General features: G+C 54.3%; 4 protein-coding genes across 4 annotated transcripts; 3 read left to right on the forward strand and 1 right to left on the reverse strand.

The window, feature by feature from the left end:
* Positions 1-373: 373 nt before the first annotated feature.
* MAM_00938 (Cupredoxin) lies at positions 374-2,579 on the forward strand (the record flags this gene model as incomplete). Its single annotated transcript, XM_040819737.1, has 5 exons — positions 374-715; positions 812-1,306; positions 1,448-2,027; positions 2,087-2,312; positions 2,372-2,579. The coding sequence occupies 5 exons, from the start codon at positions 374-376 to the stop codon at positions 2,577-2,579; spliced, it is 1,851 nt and encodes a 616-aa protein (XP_040683002.1).
* An 820-nt stretch (positions 2,580-3,399) lies between these two features.
* MAM_00939 (CDP-alcohol phosphatidyltransferase) lies at positions 3,400-4,487 on the reverse strand (the record flags this gene model as incomplete). Its single annotated transcript, XM_040819738.1, has 3 exons — positions 3,400-3,795; positions 3,865-4,241; positions 4,301-4,487. 3 exons carry the CDS (start codon positions 4,485-4,487, stop codon positions 3,400-3,402), a joined length of 960 nt encoding a protein of 319 aa, XP_040683003.1.
* A 7,180-nt stretch (positions 4,488-11,667) lies between these two features.
* MAM_00940 (orotidine-5'-phosphate decarboxylase) lies at positions 11,668-12,768 on the forward strand (the record flags this gene model as incomplete). The annotated part of the gene is made up of 1 exon (XM_040819739.1): positions 11,668-12,768. The coding sequence occupies one exon, from the start codon at positions 11,668-11,670 to the stop codon at positions 12,766-12,768; it is 1,101 nt and encodes a 366-aa protein (XP_040683004.1).
* A 1,195-nt stretch (positions 12,769-13,963) lies between these two features.
* On the forward strand, positions 13,964-16,617 carry MAM_00941 (uncharacterized protein; the record flags this gene model as incomplete). Its single annotated transcript, XM_040819740.1, has 4 exons — positions 13,964-14,155; positions 14,207-15,010; positions 15,095-15,873; positions 15,957-16,617. 4 exons carry the CDS (start codon positions 13,964-13,966, stop codon positions 16,615-16,617), a joined length of 2,436 nt encoding a protein of 811 aa, XP_040683005.1.
* Positions 16,618-17,817: the final 1,200 nt, after the last annotated feature.

Here is a 17,817-nt window from a genome sequence, read left to right on the forward strand (position 1 = left end):
GGAGGAGACAGGCCAAGCTTAGCCTCTTTCTCGGGATCAGTCGCGGACTGGGTCAAACGAGGTTTTCTCATCCATCTGGAGGAGAATTCCGCTCAGACTCGAGGTCGAACAAATCGAAAACTAGCATATGACTGCAGCCAGGACCCTCGGGCGGTCGTTCTTTCCTTCTCACTCGTGCGCATTGGGACAGCTAGAGAACTTTTTCTGCAGGTGCGCCAATTGGGAAGGTGCAACTGCGCTGTCTCTGCCATCAAACACACCAACACTGCGAACCCTTCTGTGAGCAAGATTCTCCATACTTTGAGCACGTTTTTCCCCAGACTATCCTGAGAAAGTCCCTCGACTACCGAAGACTGTAGAACTCTGGATCTCGATGGCGGGGCTTGTGCGATTTACAATCGCCTTGGCCGCATCACTTAGCTTGGCGTCAGCGGCAACCGTCAACTTCGATTTCAACGTCACTTGGGTTCGAGCCAACCCCGATGCAGCGTTTGAACGACCCGTCATCGGCGTCAATGGAAAATGGCCAATTCCTAGGATTGAGTGCAACGTCGGTGACCGGCTCATTATCAATGTCAATAACCAGCTGGGCAACCAGTCGACGTCGCTGCACTTTCACGGCCTGTTTCAGAACGGCACCAACAACATGGACGGCCCGTCGGGCGTGACCCAATGTTCAATCCCACCCGGCAACTCGTTTACTTACAACTTTACCGTGAGTTAATAAGCAGCTGTTTTCCCTTTCTCCTTTCTCTATTTTTTTTGTTTGTGGGGGAGGAGGCAAGAAATAGACACTGAAACTACGTCTTAGGTCAATCAACCTGGCACATACTGGTATCACTCTCACAATGATGGTCAATATCCAGATGGCCTGCGCGGCCCTCTCGTCGTCCATGATCCCGAGTTTCCGTATAAGTCAGAGGTAGATGAGGAAATCGTCCTTACGCTTTCCGACTGGTATCATGATGAGATTTCAACGCTCATCCCTCGATTTATGAGCAAAAACAATCCTACTGGTGCCGAGCCCGTGCCCAACGCTGCTCTCATGAACGACACTCAGAATTTGACCGTTTCTGTCCAACCTGGGAAGACGTACATGTTTCGTGTTGTCAACATTGGCGCTTTTGCCGGCCAGTATCTCTGGTTCGAGGGCCACAAGATGCAAATCGTTGAAGTAGATGGTGTATACACCAAAAAAGCTGAAGCTGAAATGATTTACATCTCTGCCGCTCAGAGAGTGAGCTTCCTCTTGACGACCAAGAACGAAACCTCTGGCAATTTTCCTATAGTCGCAAGCATGGACACAGTAAGCTTACCTTATTTGCCGTATTTGTTTCCATTTATCTTCTTTTCTGTCTTCTCTCTTCCTCTCACTTTGTTTTCTTTTTTATTTGCCTGACTTGCTGTAATAATCACAATATGATCAACTGACAAAAGAACTGCACAGACTCTTTTTGATGTCCTTCCCCCTGAGCTCAACTACAATTCCACGGGCTGGCTCAGCTACGACAAATCCAAAGGATACCCTGACGCTGCTCTCGTCGACGAGTTGAATGCCTTCGACGACATAACCCTTGAAGCATACGATGGCATGGAACTTCTTCCAGAGCCCGACCGCACCGTCGAGCTCAATGTCATCATGGACAACCTTGGCGATGGTGCCAACTACGCCTTCTTCAACAACATCACGTATAAGCTTCCCAAGGTCCCCACGCTCTACACTGCCCTTAGTGCTGGAGAAATGGCCGATGACGCCAGGGTATATGGCGAATACACGCATCCATTTGTCCTGAAGAAGGACGAGACTGTCCAAATCGTCGTCAACAACCTCGACAGCGGTCGTCACCCGTTCCATCTGCACGGCCACAACTTCCAAGCCATCTACCGTTCGAACGAGTCGGCAGGTACTTTTGCACATGAAGGCGGCGAGACGGGCAAGGCGTTCCCCAAGGTCCCCATGCGCCGAGATACAATGGTCATTTGGCCCGAAGGAAACATGGTTCTGCGGTTCAAAGCTAACAACCCGGGTGCGTTTGGTCCCCGTCGCCCTCACCCAGAAAGTCCACATGTGTTGACCGACGTGTAGGAATCTGGCTGTTCCACTGCCACATCGAATGGCACGTCGTATCCGGCCTCGTGGCCACATTTGTTGAAGCACCTGCCGAGCTGCAGAAGACGCTCTCCATCCCGCCCACCCACCTGCAGGCGTGCCAAAAGGCAAACATTCCCACCGTGGGCAACGCAGGAGCCAACACAAGAGATTTTCTTGACCTCAGCGGCCAGAATAAACCTCCTGCTCCCCTTCCAGCGGGGTAAGCGTCTTCCCTCACCCTTTTATCTCACATCAAGTCATCGTCACTAACAAACCCAGTTTCACAACTCGCGGCATCGTAGCACTGGCATTCAGCTGCTTAACCGGTATTCTTGGCGTCTGTGTCGTAGCATGGTACGGCTTCTCGCAGCCCGCCGAAGAAGTCCCCCGGGCTGTAACCGGCATTATCCACAACGCAGACATGTCCGAATCGGACGGTATTGGGAATGTATCCTCTGGTCCCGACGCCGTCAGGACAACCACCTAGCGTCGTCCAATATGAAAGAAAAAATTCAGCACCAAATTTCAGGATAAAGGAACCAAGTACTTGATGTGTGGAAGGGGCTGATTGAATTTCAGCCATTAATATTGCGAGACATTCCTCCATAGTCTTTTTTTGAAATCGCCGATGGGCCATGTCCCCTTTTTATTAGTGCCTATGGCGGCGCGGCAAAAATATCTCTGAGCCAAGGAAAAAAAGAAGGATGGTGCCACTCGGCACGGGCTGCAAAGGACGTGAGTAAATAGCAAGCGAAATGCCCGCCTGTCGTTGAAGAAGCGAGTCATAGCGAAAGACTCTCCTGTTATTAATATAGATAGAACCAACAGCCATTGTTTTCCGTACAGAATGCCCAACATTCATCTGCCCAAAGAAATAGATCCCAGGGGAAAAAAGACACAAGATGTGGGCCTCGTAAGAAGACTCGGAGCATATTGCTTTGCGTTTAGACTAAACCCACCCAGAGCCGTTGGGAGTATGCAGGTGCCGATTGCGTTGCCGCAATTCCACCATCCTCCCCGACCAAAGTTCCAGACGCCGAACCATGCATTTTAAAAAGTCAGTGAGGCGCGCTCTTTCGTGCTGAAGCACCAAGAGTCAAATAGTTGGGACTATTCCCGCCTCCAAAACAGGTGTCTTTGCGACAACAATGGGCCCAAGTATAAATGTCGTCCATCTCCTCCGCCTCGACAAAACGTCGACCAGGTGCATAGCGGCCGCTGAAGCCAAGTGAGGCTGACGTACCGGTCATACGTCTGGCCATCACAGGCGCCTGGGCCGGGTCGAGTAGGTCGCGTTGGCGGCCAAACTAGAGACGTTTGGTCCTATTCCTGCGTGGAAGGCCCTGCTCCTTGCGAACTCTGACATCAACATCGGCCAGCCACTTGCTGGCGTTGTACAACTGGACTCCGTTGATGACCTGCTTAATAACCATGAAAGGCAGGTTGACACCAGCAATGGCCCAGGGAACAAGAGAGTCCATCTTGTTCGCACGAGCAATCTCCAGCGCGGAAGCGCTGAAAGGGTCGGGGAACATCTGTCGGAGCAGCGACGTGTTGACTGGAGCACCGGGGTTGACGAAACCGCCGCTGGTCTCCTCGACGCTCTTGATCAAGTGGGGAGACAGCCAAGGCGACGAGAAAGCCAAAAGGTAGAGGCCAATGAAGAAGAGCTCATTGAGAGCACATAGAGTGAACAAGACCTTCTGAAGGCAAAAGTGTCAGCTCATGTTTTCAATATGATCAATTGATGGTCCGTGGTATTGTCTGCGTACCTTGTTGGTGTAGTACAAATTGAGGAGCCAGTTCTGACTCTTGTCGATATTCTTGTGACTCGAGTCAGAGCCGCAAACCACGAGGGTGGCATACATGTGCATGTAGTGGCTGGAAAAGTCGAGGGCAATCAGGCCCTGGAAGAGGATAGCCCACCGTGGGAAGGCGGAAGAGAGGAAGACGAGCAGGCATGACGTTGTGCAGCGATCAGTAACCATGTCGAGGACGGCACCGAAGCGAGTAGACTGTTCGAAGATACGGGCAGCGTAGCCATCAAATGCATCCAGCAAGCAGGAGATGCTGTAAAGGACCGAGCAGGTTCGGGGGTGGACGGGCATGTAGTATAGGGAAGCGATGGCAAGGACGATACGGATGTAGCCTAGAGATGCGCGACGTTAGTAAAATGTGGCCGAACGAGTACATGACGGAGCTGCGCACCGATAATGTTGGGCCAGAACAAGAAGATGTTCTCATCTTGCTCGACATCCGTAGCTTCCGGCGTGTGATACGCAGAGCCATTGCCATTCATTATGGGTTGCCGATCGTCGTCGGACGATGTCGCGGCTGCAGAGGCCGCAGCTTCGCGCAATTTGGCAGACTTTCTTCGGGTCTGACGGGTAGACATTTTTGCAGCGCGATTGCTGTGGCTGCCGACGGAGGAGAACGGTGTGTGGAAGTCGCAGGTAGAGATGTCGGCAATGCTGTGCGATGGCAACTGGATCGATGCGAAGGCAAAGGTGTCGGGTGTCGGGTGTCGGGTGTCGGGTGTCGGGGTGGGCGCGTCTTCCTCCCTATCTATGGTTTCGAGGTCGATGGAGACGGAGCCTGGCGCGACCGAGAGGGCCGACAAGGACCCTTGGGTGACGACGCAGACAGAACAAGGAGGAAAAAACAGCCCGGGCTTCCGCAAAAGGAGGAAGACGGGAGAGAAGAAATGATGTGGCTTGAAGGGACCGGTAGTTGGCAGGAAGGAGCGGACGAGATGGGAGAGAAGCCAAGAGGCCCAAGTGCGATGAGGAGGGACAAGGAGGGACGAGGAGACGGAGAGACGAACGTGGTGGATGGAGGCAATTACATACAGCCTTTTTACAGGTGGGTTCAGGGCTGAAGTAAGTAAAAACTTATTGATGACGGCAGCTGCCGCCAATGGCTTGGCTTAGGCTTTAAGTCACAGAAAGTCTGTTGCAACTTGTTGGGCTCGAGTCCTCGAAAAAAATGGCAGAGTGCTCCTGGGCTCGGCCAAGGGGGCCACACTGCGAGCCCCACTTGGACCGACAGCGACGACACTGCTAGGCGAGGCTGCTCAAGTACTCCGTAAGTACCTAGGTACTCCATAGGTACCCAAATACGTGAGTACGTACTTAGGTAGGTACCTAGATACCGAAGTACTCAAGTACTTAGCGCGCGGTACTTCCGTCCACCAGCCGCGCCACTGAGAGCAATCATGGCCCGTCTTGCGGCTGATCTTGCGGATGATGCAGGCACGAGCATAACAAAGTCTGGCCGCCGTCGAACGAATGTGTACACGTCGTTTAGCATGGTGAGCCTAGAGCCCGCACATGAAGACACGCCTTTGAGGCTTTGACGTTTGCCTCCATGACGAGACTGCACGTCTGGTGCGTAAACCTTGCTGGTCAACAGGTCGCAGCACCGGACGGTGCGTATCTGCGACCAGATTCCCCATGCCAACAGCAAGTGGTGGCCATGCTGCTCAAAAGTCAGGATGTCATGGGATGTGCCCACTAGCGATTATCATGGTGCTGACGTCTCAAGGGACTCTACTGCCTGACGACTTGCGCTTGGAGATGTGAACAACGAGACGTGTCTTCTCTTGCGTGGAGACATCACGCGCCCGAGTGTTTCTCCAACCCAGGCATACCAGTCCATCAACTGCTATCGCCACGCCTTCGTTTTTAGGTGGTCGAATAGGCGTGAGGATTGCTTGGGCCGGTAGGAAACGGCATTGACAGTGAAGCCGGCTTCTGCAGACCGATTCCTGTGTTTGTTTGCATTGGCAGAGCTGGGTTCGATAACGTTGAGCCTCGGTCGTCGTGCGTTCGGATAAAGTCTCGTCCCACATCAAATCCTAGACGCGCAGGCTGCGAGTGCGAGACCTTGTTGTGGGGCAGCGAGTGCATAGCATGGTGGACGGAGGGGTCGTCGATCCAGGGGTCCAGCGCATGTATGATGTATGTATCTCCTGCAGACCGCTCCCCAAGCTGGAGCTATCGGTCGGAGCTTTGGAGGTCTCTACAGTTACCGGCGCTAGACCTGTATCCACCATCCGCACGTGATCACTCGCACAGACGGTAAAAACCGCCGTGTATAGTCCAAGCGAGCTCTCACCCACCACTTCCCATGAAACCGAGGCGAGGCCCCTCTGATCCTTTGTTGTCACCGAGTCGTCAGCCAGTCATTGTCACTCCGTACATTGCTCCATATTGCGTCACCCCGCATGAAGTGGCTCGTCGCTGGCGCGTGCCTGGTTCGTGACGGCGTCATGTGCGTCTGCGCGTGCCGCGGTAACCAGAACGGCGCGGATGGCTAAGACTCCGGCACACAGCAAAGAGGGGCTTACAATGCCTTCATGCCCCTTCCATGACGCGAAGCCCCGGCGGAAGCTAGGGCCGGAGCCATGCCTTACATGGCTAGTTCCCGAATCTACGCCGAGCCGGCCCCGGCCCCGGCCCCGCTGCTGCCTCGTCCCGGCCGGAACCCCGACCCTTCAGCTTCTGCGGTCCAACGGGTAAGCAAAGTACGGGCTCCGACCACGGAGCACCTAAACACTAGTTGCGCAATGCGAGGTGCTGCACCTGCGGTCCTTTGGTCCATGTCCTGCCATCCTGCTAGCTTTGTCCCCCGTCCCCTCTAGACAAGACGAAACGAGAGCAGGTGCTCCGCGCAAAGAACCGGACTCGCGGACCGCCAAACGTGAGCGATAGGCCAGCTACCTCGGCAGCGCCCATCGATCCCGGAGACGCAGCTTGGAGCCTCTTGAGAACTCGCTGGTGTGCTTGTCAGCTACGCCATGGAGGCTTCCTAGCCGCAAGGTCCAACATTGGCGTTGCCAAGAATCGTCCTAGCCAACATACTAGCCACCAGTATCGCCCGGGGGCTTCGTCCACAAAATATGCAGACGACGTGGACGGTTTGTTCTGCGAAACCTTGGACTTGTGTGTCTCTCTCCGCAGCCCTTGGATTGTCTTGTTTACCACTTCCACTTGATCGAGAGTCCACACAGCCACAGATGTAGTGGTTTGTTGTCAAAAGCAGTCGTCTGAATGCCAGGGGTCTTTGTTAGCGGCAGCCCGCAGAGTGCTTCGGTCACTCGAAGACTCGTGTCGATCGATACTGCTGATTGCAGAGTTCCATCTCTGGCTGCAAGTAGCCCCTGACTTCTACGTCAGTCAGCCTGTGCATTGATGGCGTGCCATGTTGCAGCCATACGGCGGCCGACTAGATCCGACGACTTTTTTTCTCCCGTCCATCGCAATCACGACAACAGATCCGTCACATTGCAGCCAGCTACCGATGGTGACGTTCTGGTTCTGGTCTTTGGTGAAGGAGTGCGCCCAAAGCGTGCCGGCGCTGTCTTTGTAGAGTGCAAAGCCTGGTGGCGTGAAGACCGTCTCGTCAGTTATTGCCAGAGTCCCAAAGGTTACATGTACATGTGTATACAGTTGCAGGCTTTCTATGCATTAGCTGCCTTCTGTAAACAGATTTACAAGTAATAAGCTTGAGTTGTTACGAGACACTCTACCTACTATTGCGGTTACCTACTCTTGTTCATGTTTGGATTTGCCCATCACACTGCCGCCTTGTACGCATGACCCGGTCGCCTTCGAAACCAACGACTGTTGACATCCCAAGGTCAATTGTTGCACATCAATTGAGCTGCTGATCTGCACGCTTTTTGAGCTCTCGTCTCGGAAATCGAACACGGCGCTCATGCAAGGCGAAACTCGTCACTGTCACTGGGTGAATAATCCTTGGGACTGAGCCTCCTTCGACTTTGCTGCTCCTTTTGTCGGAAAGGAAATCAGTCGGGAAATCGGTCTTCACTAGAACTACAAATGTTACGCTCAACATCACCTTCTGAGTTGTCTCCTCGACTTGAAGGTTGGCCTTGAAACGAGGGACGATTATTAGCTGCGGGCGACAGGGAGACCTTTTCGAGAAAAGTGGACGAGCATCAAACAGGCCTCGGGATGTCCCTTTGTCAGAGTTGGTATCAACACGGGCATGCAATGGCGTGGATAGAGCGTTGGTTGTGTTGTGCTGATATTGGCAAGAATGAGGAAATCGATGGGATGATATCACATCCAAGCACGCTCACTCACGTCTTTGTGTTGAGGACTCTTACCCTTGAAAGCTTCCAGAACAACTTCTTACGTGACTCATGTACCACTGTTACTAGCCATCATCACCCCCGTGAGGGAGCGAAAGAGGCGAAGCGCACGTCAGGGCCATGCCATCTCATAACTGAACAGCCCCGCGGGTTGGTCACTAAAAACCTACGGCTTGTGAGCTCGCATCTCGAGGGGTACCCTGGTTGCCCTGTGCATAGATGGGCATCTTCGATCACCTCCACTACCCTCAGCCGGACAAGGGCAGCGGGGAGGATGCACAATGCGGAAGACTGCCACCACAAGTTGGGACTTGGCGCAGATGCAGCAAGCGCCAAAGAAACAGGCATGTCCATCATAATGCAGCCCGGCCTTTTGACAAGCTGAATATTATGAAGCCAGGAGGACACCATCAGCTTGATCGATGTCGGCCAAACGGGCAACAGGGATCTCAACATGCCAGCACTCCCCATACCACAGACCAAAAGTTCTCGCGACAGTTATCTGAAAACATGCATTTCGTGCTTCTGGTTTCGCGAGGAGTCGCCCATCTTGTACCCTTCAGAGCTTCCTAGCTGCCATGCCTTTCAATGGTAAGCGTCATATCCGGCGCGACAGCCAATGCTGAGGTTTGCGACTGGCCATGCTTAATAAAGGGCACTCGATTTATTGAACCAGTTCGGTATCAACTAACAGTGCTCTTCTCGTTTAGCTGGCGCAATAAGTGGGTGCAAATCGGAGGCCAACCAGGATGGAGGCACACTAACGAGTTTGCGGTCATTGGTCATTCGTCCATGGTTGTTGAAGGCTCGGGAGTCCTTGAAGCGCGTGGACGTTTGCTGAAATCAGGCAGAGTGCGTAAATGCAGCGCAGAGAGATGGCCAGGGGCCAGGGCATTTGGCGGCGAGGGTAAAGCGGCACGGCGCCAGGGAGCCCTGCAGGGATAGTGTGTATAATACCAGATTCAACTCCAACGTGTTCCAAACCACTTGGGTGTTCTGTTCTGCAGCTGAAACTTGTTCGGAGCGCCTCGCCAGCCACGAGGTCCCCTGGCAGCGCTCTCTCTTCGATAATCCTGTTTTGTGCGACGAAGGTGTCGATGCTGTTCTGGGCCGAATGACACAATCCAGACCTCGTTAGAAATCCCTTGGTGAAGTTTGCCGAATCATATCTGCTTGGCGACTCCGCAGACAGTGAATCCTTTGGAGGCTGCGAAACGCAAACTATCCGTGGCTGAACCGTGGGCGACATTGGCTACTGCGTACCGTCCGAGTCTAGGAGAACATATGTTTGATAAGCAAGTAACTACGGAGTACGGAGCAGTTGCATTGTATGACAGCGGGGGCCAGGTAGAGACAATTTGCCGGCGGCGTGTCAGAGACATGGCTGGACCGCTGGCCACGTCATGGCCCCGGCAACAGACTGTCATGTCATAAGTTGACTTGTTGCGCTCGCTGTGCTTGCTGTGCTTCCAGGCAAGGGTTGATGGGAGGCAAGGTGGCTGTTTATTGATTCATCAACGGAACTGAATCAGTTATAGACTGCGCCCCAGGTTGATCAAATCGGCGGTGTTGAGAAGCAAACCCAGCATCAATCAATGCATGTCCTCCGCTCCCTGGCCAAGTCTGGTTTCCGCACTCTGGTCTTCGAGGGCTCGACGGCGTGGTGTCGTCGCTGGTTCAGTGGAAAATAGACAAGTTCGGATGTTGCATGCAAGAAATAGCTTAACTTGACGGCGCGTGCGTATGCGCATCGATTGTTGCCCTCCAACCAGACCATGGTCATTGGTGGGCCGAAAAATCATCAACGGTTCTTCCTTCCACGTCTGTTGCGCTCCTGCCCTTGTTGGCATGACGAGATGCACATCGACCTAGGTTCCTAAGTACCCTGGGTAAGTCTCCGTACTCCGCCTGTAACCATCAATCTCTCCCTCTCTCCCTCTCTCTCCTCGCCCCCCCTTCTCTCTTTCGCTCTCTCCACGGCGCTGGCCCCCATCGTTCCCGGACCTGGTCGCAAGCTGGTCTGGTCCACGAACGATGATGGGCTTGCAGTTCGAATTGCAGGCGCCTCCCCCCTCCCCAGCACGAAACGGGCGCATAGCACATTTGACCTTTCAGCATCGATCGACATGTGCATAGGATTTGGCAACATGGCTCCAGCCAACAGGGCTCGGAGTCCTCCGCTCCATGGCGATCAACTTGGCACCCACCACCCATCTCCAGATTGATTTGACACCTCATTGGCACGCCACCGGTTAATTGATCGGTGATGCCACACCATCCGCGGCTTGCAGGGTCCTCTGTTACCGTGGTAGTTTATTAGACCAGGGCTCCAACGGCCTCGAGGTTCTTTTTGCCGCCCGCCCTGGCCCGGCCAGCCAAGCCAAGCCGGTGCTTGCCAGTTTGCCAGCAACTATTTTCAGTCGACGCTTGGGCGCAGCCGTAAAATCCGCCTCGGTTTCCGCCTCGTTCACTCTGGGCTCTGGGTCGATGCGTGGTGGTTCATGGTTCACGGCAAACCTCGCGGCCCACGCTGCCCTGGGAGGGAGCCACCGTTTCCTCTCATTTCTGCTTCCTGTCAACGGCACGGCAGCCTTGCCCTTGCGCAAGCTTGCCCCCCGTCCCCCGTCCTTGTTCCAGGCCAGGTCTCTCGCTGTTGCCACTCTTGGCCTCCCAAGCCTCATTCATGCCCGGTTCGCCGAATTCGCCCTTACCCAAGGACTGCTACGTAGCTCTTGCAGTGAAGGGGACCGAGTACCCCGTACCGTGGCCCCCCGTACCTCTTCAAGCCCGCGCCTGAGTATCCCCGCGGGCGCCTGTTCTCGACTCTCGTTCCTGTTTTTGGCCCCGGTCCCTTGACAGTTTACCTGTCCACTCGAAAGCCCGGTCCCACGGGTCCAGCCCGCCCGCCGCCCCAAACGTCCACCAAGCCTCTCTCTCCATGAAACCACTTGGACTTGAACACCCCTGTTGCATACTTTTGCAGCTTGGGCTTGGCTCTGTCATTTTTTCGTTGGAAACTGTCAATCCTTTTTCCTGTGATATGGTACGACTTTGCTAGCTATTGACTAGCCTGGGCCGGATAGTTTTTGTGCCTCCATCAGCCCATTCGGTCCGTGGCACTACGGACTCTGGTGGCCACCGGCCTAAACTCTACAGCCAATATTAAAGGTCGGGCCCTCGCCTGGATCACGGGACTCTCCTCTCAGAATTCCCAGCCAATTAGTCAGTCTTGCAGCCGTCGCGGGCAATCTTGACTTGGACATAACACGTGTGAAGAAGATTTTTTTTTCCGACGCAAAGCGACGCGCTTCTGCTCCGTTCACGACAACCATTTGTCAGCTCTGCCGCTCATAATCCAACGTCACATCGGATCAGCATAGCTCGGCCTCGTCTCATCTCACCTGCCAGCGACGTGCACCAATAGCCCGTGAGTGTGCAGGGTCGCGACAACGTCAACATGACACAACACCCAACCCTCAAAGCGACCTACGCCTCTAGGGCTCAGGCGGCCACTCATCCCCTCAATGCCTACCTATTCAAGCTCATGGATCTAAAGGCGTCCAACCTATGTTTGAGTGCGGATGTCACCACCGCCAGAGAGCTGATCTACGTCGCGGACAAGCTTGGCCCATCCATTGTACTTCTCAAGACACACTATGACATGGTCTCTGGGTGGGATTTCCACCCTCAAACTGGCACAGGGGCGAAATTGGCTGCATTGGCTCGTCGCCATGGCTTCTTGATCTTTGAGGACCGCAAGTTTGGTGATATTGGCAATACTGTGGAAATGCAGTACATTGGTGGCTCGGCTCGAATTATTGAGTGGGCGCATATCGTCAACGTGAACATGGTACCCGGAAAGGCCTCAGTAGCTTCATTAGCAAACGCTGCCACTCGGTGGTTCGAGCGATATCCTTACGAGGTAAAGACGTCGGTTTCCGTCGGTACTCCTACTGCCGAGGAATTTGAGGACCACGATACAGGCTCCGGCAGCTGCGACGATGCGAGTGCCAGCGCGCTCAAACGGACAGATGACGGGCGCAAGGGGAGCATCGTCTCTGTGACGACAGTTACGCAACAGTATGAACCCGTGAACTCGCCACGGCTGACCAAGAACATGGCTGGTGACGACGAGTTCCTTTTTGCCGGTATCGAAGAAGCGCCCATGACCCGAGGCCTACTTATTCTGGCACAAATGTCTTCGGCAGGCAACTTCATGAACAAGGAGTACACTCAGGCGTGCGTGGAGGCTGCCAGAGAACACAGCGACTTCGTCATGGGATTTGTTTCACAAGAAACTCTCAACACTCAACCAAACGACCAGTTTATCCACATGACGCCTGGCTGTCAGCTGCCGCCCCAGGACGAAGATCAGAACGGATCGGTCCAAGGCGACGGCAAAGGCCAGCAATACAATACACCTCAAAAAATTATTGGTATTGCCGGAGCAGATATCGTTATTGTCGGCCGCGGCATCCTCAAGGCAAGCGACCCCGAAGGCGAGGCAGAACGATACCGCTCGGCAGCGTGGAAGGCATACACGGAGAGAGTTCGCTAAATGCAAGGGCAGGAGGAAGTGGCTTCCCAGAAACGTTGTATCGGTGTACTGTACAAGCGGGAATTTCACTTTTAACTTTGACATTTTTTTTTTATATACGTTTAATTTCTTCAGACACAAGCGTCTGCAAAAAGTGGGACAGTGGGTGTTGGTGTTGGGTAGCAAAGTGGATTCAAATATTGTGCGAATGTTTAGCCGGTTGGACAATGCGATATGTAGGAACTGTTATGGGTCTGGAGGAAGATTGGGGACGAGACGAGATGAAAGGGAGCGGATTTGAGAATCGAGTGGAAGCAGTGTCGTTGAGGAGGTTGAGGAATATCGCAGGGGGGGTGGCGAGTGAGGGCAGGGTGAATATTCTGTTTTTCACGACTATCGTCTCTTGAACAGCGTTCTGCAGAGATGGCTCTACGACGACGGCAGAGCTCGTGGAAGCATCGATTGCCGTTTTCAAACCTGATGCGATCTGCCGATGATACAGATGCAGTCGGGGAATTTTACGTGGGTTGCGACATGGTACCACTCGGCATCTCTCCACATTTCGTTTGGTCTCGCGTGATGTCGTCGAGGGAAAGCTGGAAGCGGCCCAGAGCATGTGGTGCCGGGGTGGGCGGGCGGCATGGAGTCTGACAGGCCGACGACTGATCGGTGAACCGGCATCAAATTTGATTGACAATGAACGAATGCCCTGGCTGGCAACTGCAGCGGCATGTAAGTTAGGCGGGGCCCTACCTAGAACCGGTCAAGTGCCTACGTACGTACTACCAAGTGCCTAGGTACCGAGTACTTTAGTACTTAAGGTAGGTCCGTACCTAAGGCACGTACGGAGTACTACCGACTAGGATTCCGGAGGTAGGCAGCCCAAGTACGGAAGGAGCAAGTACGGTCAAATTGATACGGAGTACTTCTGACTTGCAGCTTGCGATGGGAAACGGAGAGGCCCGGGCTTGACCTGTCACGTCGACACAATCTCGACTTCGATGCAACGTGCGTCATGAGCAGCTTCACACCACCGGCGTCTCGGCGGAGGGGATGCATCTCTTCCAAGCAAGCGGAAGCGCTTCTGATAGCTGCTGTAGAAAGGTATCGGGAGGAACCCGCAAAGAGACTCCCTGCACCTGGACGTCGATGGCTGGCTTGATTTCGGACTCCGAGGTGAGATATCATCAACTTGACCGAAGGGCTGGTCGAGACCATGGGCGATTCGATGCTCGAGTCAGAGCCGCCGGCGCGGTCCGGAAAGGGCCCCCCCAAGAAGAGGAGACGTATTGTCGTATCGTGTACGGAGTGTCATAGAAGGAAGCAGAAGGTTAACTCTTTATCAGCACCATCTCGTCGCGTCACCACATCCTATCCTCCAGACTACCCGACCTCGCAGACTCACCCCGTCACCGCACATAACATGATGAAGGAAACTTGACGCTTACACATGGCCTAGTGCGACCGCAAACTGCCTTGCGCAAACTGCCGCTCCAGAAACCGCGAAACATTCTGCTCCTACGACCCCAATGCACGTACGTCAGACAGCGCAAACACCACCAGCAACAATGACGTTCTCGTCCCCAGAACATCGCCGTCCTCGCAACTGCCCCCCTTCTTGTCGTCTTCAGCGCCTCCCAAGATTGCAGAACCGCTGTCCACCACGGCCGCGACGTGGGGCTATGGCCAAACTGGCGCATCAACCATCTCTTTTCTCAAAAAGATCGAAATGGCCCCCTTATCTGACGACCGGTCCTCACTCTCCGCCCTTTCGCCAGCCAGCACTTCCCGCGAAGACTCCTTCGCCGTGCGCGAGAGGTATAAGAGCCTTGTACGCCATCTTCCCGCCAAGGTCTTCATCGACAAGCTCGTGGCCATGTGTTTGCGCGAGTTCAACTGGCAGTACTACTTTGTCGACCCGGACGTTTTCTACGTCCAACTCCTGGAGTGGAACAGCCTCCCGTTCAGTATCTTCTCCACCGAGGGACCACAGGGTGTTTCCCCCAGCTTGAGGGCTTTCCCGGCGGTGCTCTTTCAAATGCTTGCTGCCGCGCTGTTGGTCCTCCCGGACGATGAGGAGGAGGAGTTTATTACGTTAAAGTATGCTGCCAACATGACTTTTGAGGACTTGGCGTGTGATTACAGTGCCAGTGGGGCGGAAATCGTAGGACTCTTTGGAAAGAAGGAGTTGAGCGTTACGACGGTTCAGGCCGAGTTTCTGAGAGCCTCCTTCTTGAAGTACACCGCTAATGTTGCCGAGTCGGTCAGTCTCCCCCACCACCACCGTTGGTGAGAACGTTTTTTTTTTCCACATTTCGAATGAGTCCAAGATTAACGAACGGCGTAGTGGCACATGATTGGAATTGCCATTAGAGATGCTCAGGAATTGGGTATGCACCGGGATAGCCTCGATCCTGAAGCCACAGAGACAAGCTTGGAGAGCGTTCTTGAGAATCAATGGCTTATTGAGAGACGGCGCAAGATGTACATGATTCTTGCAATGTGGTATGCTGCGAGCCTGTCCACCCCTCACCCCTACCCCCACCCCAAGTCCCCAAACAAACACAACAGAAACCCAAGCTCACAGCTCAGGGACATCAACATGTCTCTTATACTAGGCCGGCCCGGCACCGTGGACTGGCGACACAGCTTCCCGTCCGTCCCCATTGATACCCCAGTGCCCACCGACCGCTTTAAAACTCCCATCAGCCTCCGCAATCCAGAAAAGGACCCTCCCACGCCTCTAACTCGTTGTCTCTGGATGCACGAAATCTGTTTGCCACTACGAGATATCCAGGACCTTGAACAGGACGGTACCTACCCCAAAGATTTCTCCAGAGTCGATCGACTCCACCAGAAAATTATGAGTATTCGTGATTCAACGCCCGCTGTGTTCAGGCTGAAAAATCCTGACACACGTTGGGACGACAAACCCGAGGTAGAGGGCTGGATAGGGATATCGCGATATTACTTCCTGCTATTACACAACTTTACCATCATGGCCTTGCATAGACCATACCTGTTCCACAGAAAGGAGAGCAGAGTGAAGGCGTTGACGGCCGGTCTGGGCATGTTGGAAATGCAGAGGTCAATGTTTGAGGGACTACCTTCTGCATCCTGGAGGAAGTAAGTACGCCGGTGAAGAGGTCTCCACGTACGAGTGCGGACAAGTAACGAACAAGGCGCAAAAGTGCTCACAAACAAAATAGTTTTATGCTCTTCTTTGGAACATTTGACGCCATCGTCCTCGTCGCGGCTGTCTACATCCTCTTTCCGCGCGACCACCCAGAACACCGGCACCTATCCGTCCAGCACATCCACTGGGCTATAGAGCGCTTTGCAACAATGCAGCACCGCAACCCGCTTGCCAGGGCTGCACAGGGCGTTCTTGGTGCCATTTTGGGCAAACTCACAAAGGCACTTGCTCGGTGTGCCTCCCCTCCCAAGACTTCCGACACGCCGGGCTCAACGAGGGGTCCATCGGACACCACGCCCGATAGCGCATCTTCGAAACCAAACACAAACCAGCCATTACCCAACTTGTCGGTGAATTCGCTTTCAGGCACGGGGGCGGCAAAAAGCGTCGTTCAGGGTGAAGATGGGGAAAACCCTGGTCAGGACATGCCAAGCGACACGTGGCTGTCGTCCAGCGAGTGGGCCTTTGCGCCAGATGAGCTGTCGAGTATCTTGCCGACGTTTCCTATTTCGGATTTAATATACAATGATGTTACGGCGTTGCAGGGTGATGGCGGTATGATGGCGGTAGAGGATACGAGTTTCGGCGGAGGGGGAGCGTCAGAGTGGCAGTTTGGGGGGGACATCGCCGAGGGCACGCTTTGGCAGGTGTTGAACCAGTTTCAGTCCAGATGACGGCATTCCTTGGAGCGGGAAACGGCAGTTGAAGGGCGGCAGGCTGCGGTTGGGTTTACAGCAAGGTTTGGGCAATACGGGCAAGAGTTGTATATTTGCTACCTGTGCCATGATGGGCAAATATCGTCTCTCAACCCTCCCCCCACTTGTTGGAGGAGCGCCTCCTCGTCGATACTGTATAGGGCTCGGCTGCGGGAGTACTGCTACTCGGTTGTGCATCCAGGTGGCTGCCGGCATCGAACGGCGGCCTTTACCAAGGGGAATAAAGATGAAACGGCGGCGGAAATGCGGAGTGACGGATTGGTCAATATCAGGAGTCAGTGAATGCTTGAGCCTTGATGTAGCGAGGTGGCGCTTGCAAGAGCGTCACCCGGACAGACATACAATCCCACAGACGCCAGGCGAGAATGACGACGCGTCACCTTCTGGAGGCCGCAAAGCCCATACATGCATGCAGTCGGAGAAGCCAATGACGCATGAACACGGCCGACAAAGATGAAGGCGAAGACCAAAGAGCGAGGTCGACGCATTTGCGAGAGCAGGGGTGGGCGGCAAAAGCCAGGCCTGGCTCGTTTTGTAAAGGACACATGCAAGCCGGGCGGTTGGCTCTCACGAGCAGTGGTAGCACGACACGGCGCTTTTGTGCTTCAATGATGGCGACACGGAATGTGTGATGACGCCGGCGGGAGAGCATTGCACGCTTGCGGGCGCGTAGAGGCCTGGCGGGCGACAAGAGTGCTTGAGTATGGAGTCGTCAAGCACGCGCCCAGAAGTACAGAATACTTACTCTGTACGGAGTAACCAGTTACTACTCCTAGACCCGGGAATTGCTGACATCCAGGCGGGGAGGCGCACGAGGCGGGGCTTTTATTGGAGGACCGTCCAAGGCGGTCGGTCGGCTAGGGTTTTTTTTTATTTTCACTTTGGCTGCAAAGTTTATTAATGTCACTCCAACACTCAGGTACAAGAGGGCGGGGGGCAGATTGCGCCCCACTTCGCCGGCCGCATCCCGCACCTTGATTGATGGCCAACCCATCAGGTCCTGCAACCCTAGGCCATCACTCTGGCCGACACGAGCCAATGCACGCAGCCGCTGGCGGGGCCCACGAGTAAAGTCCAGAAATGCAGGGGAGGAAGGCACATTGATGTCGCCGGTCGCTTAGTTATCAGGTTCGCCTATCAGATTGGTAGCCTCTCTAT

Source organism: Metarhizium album (genome assembly GCF_000804445.1).
Source record: "Metarhizium album ARSEF 1941 chromosome Unknown scaffold_1, whole genome shotgun sequence".
Taxonomy (NCBI): Eukaryota; Fungi; Ascomycota; class Sordariomycetes; order Hypocreales; family Clavicipitaceae; genus Metarhizium; species Metarhizium album.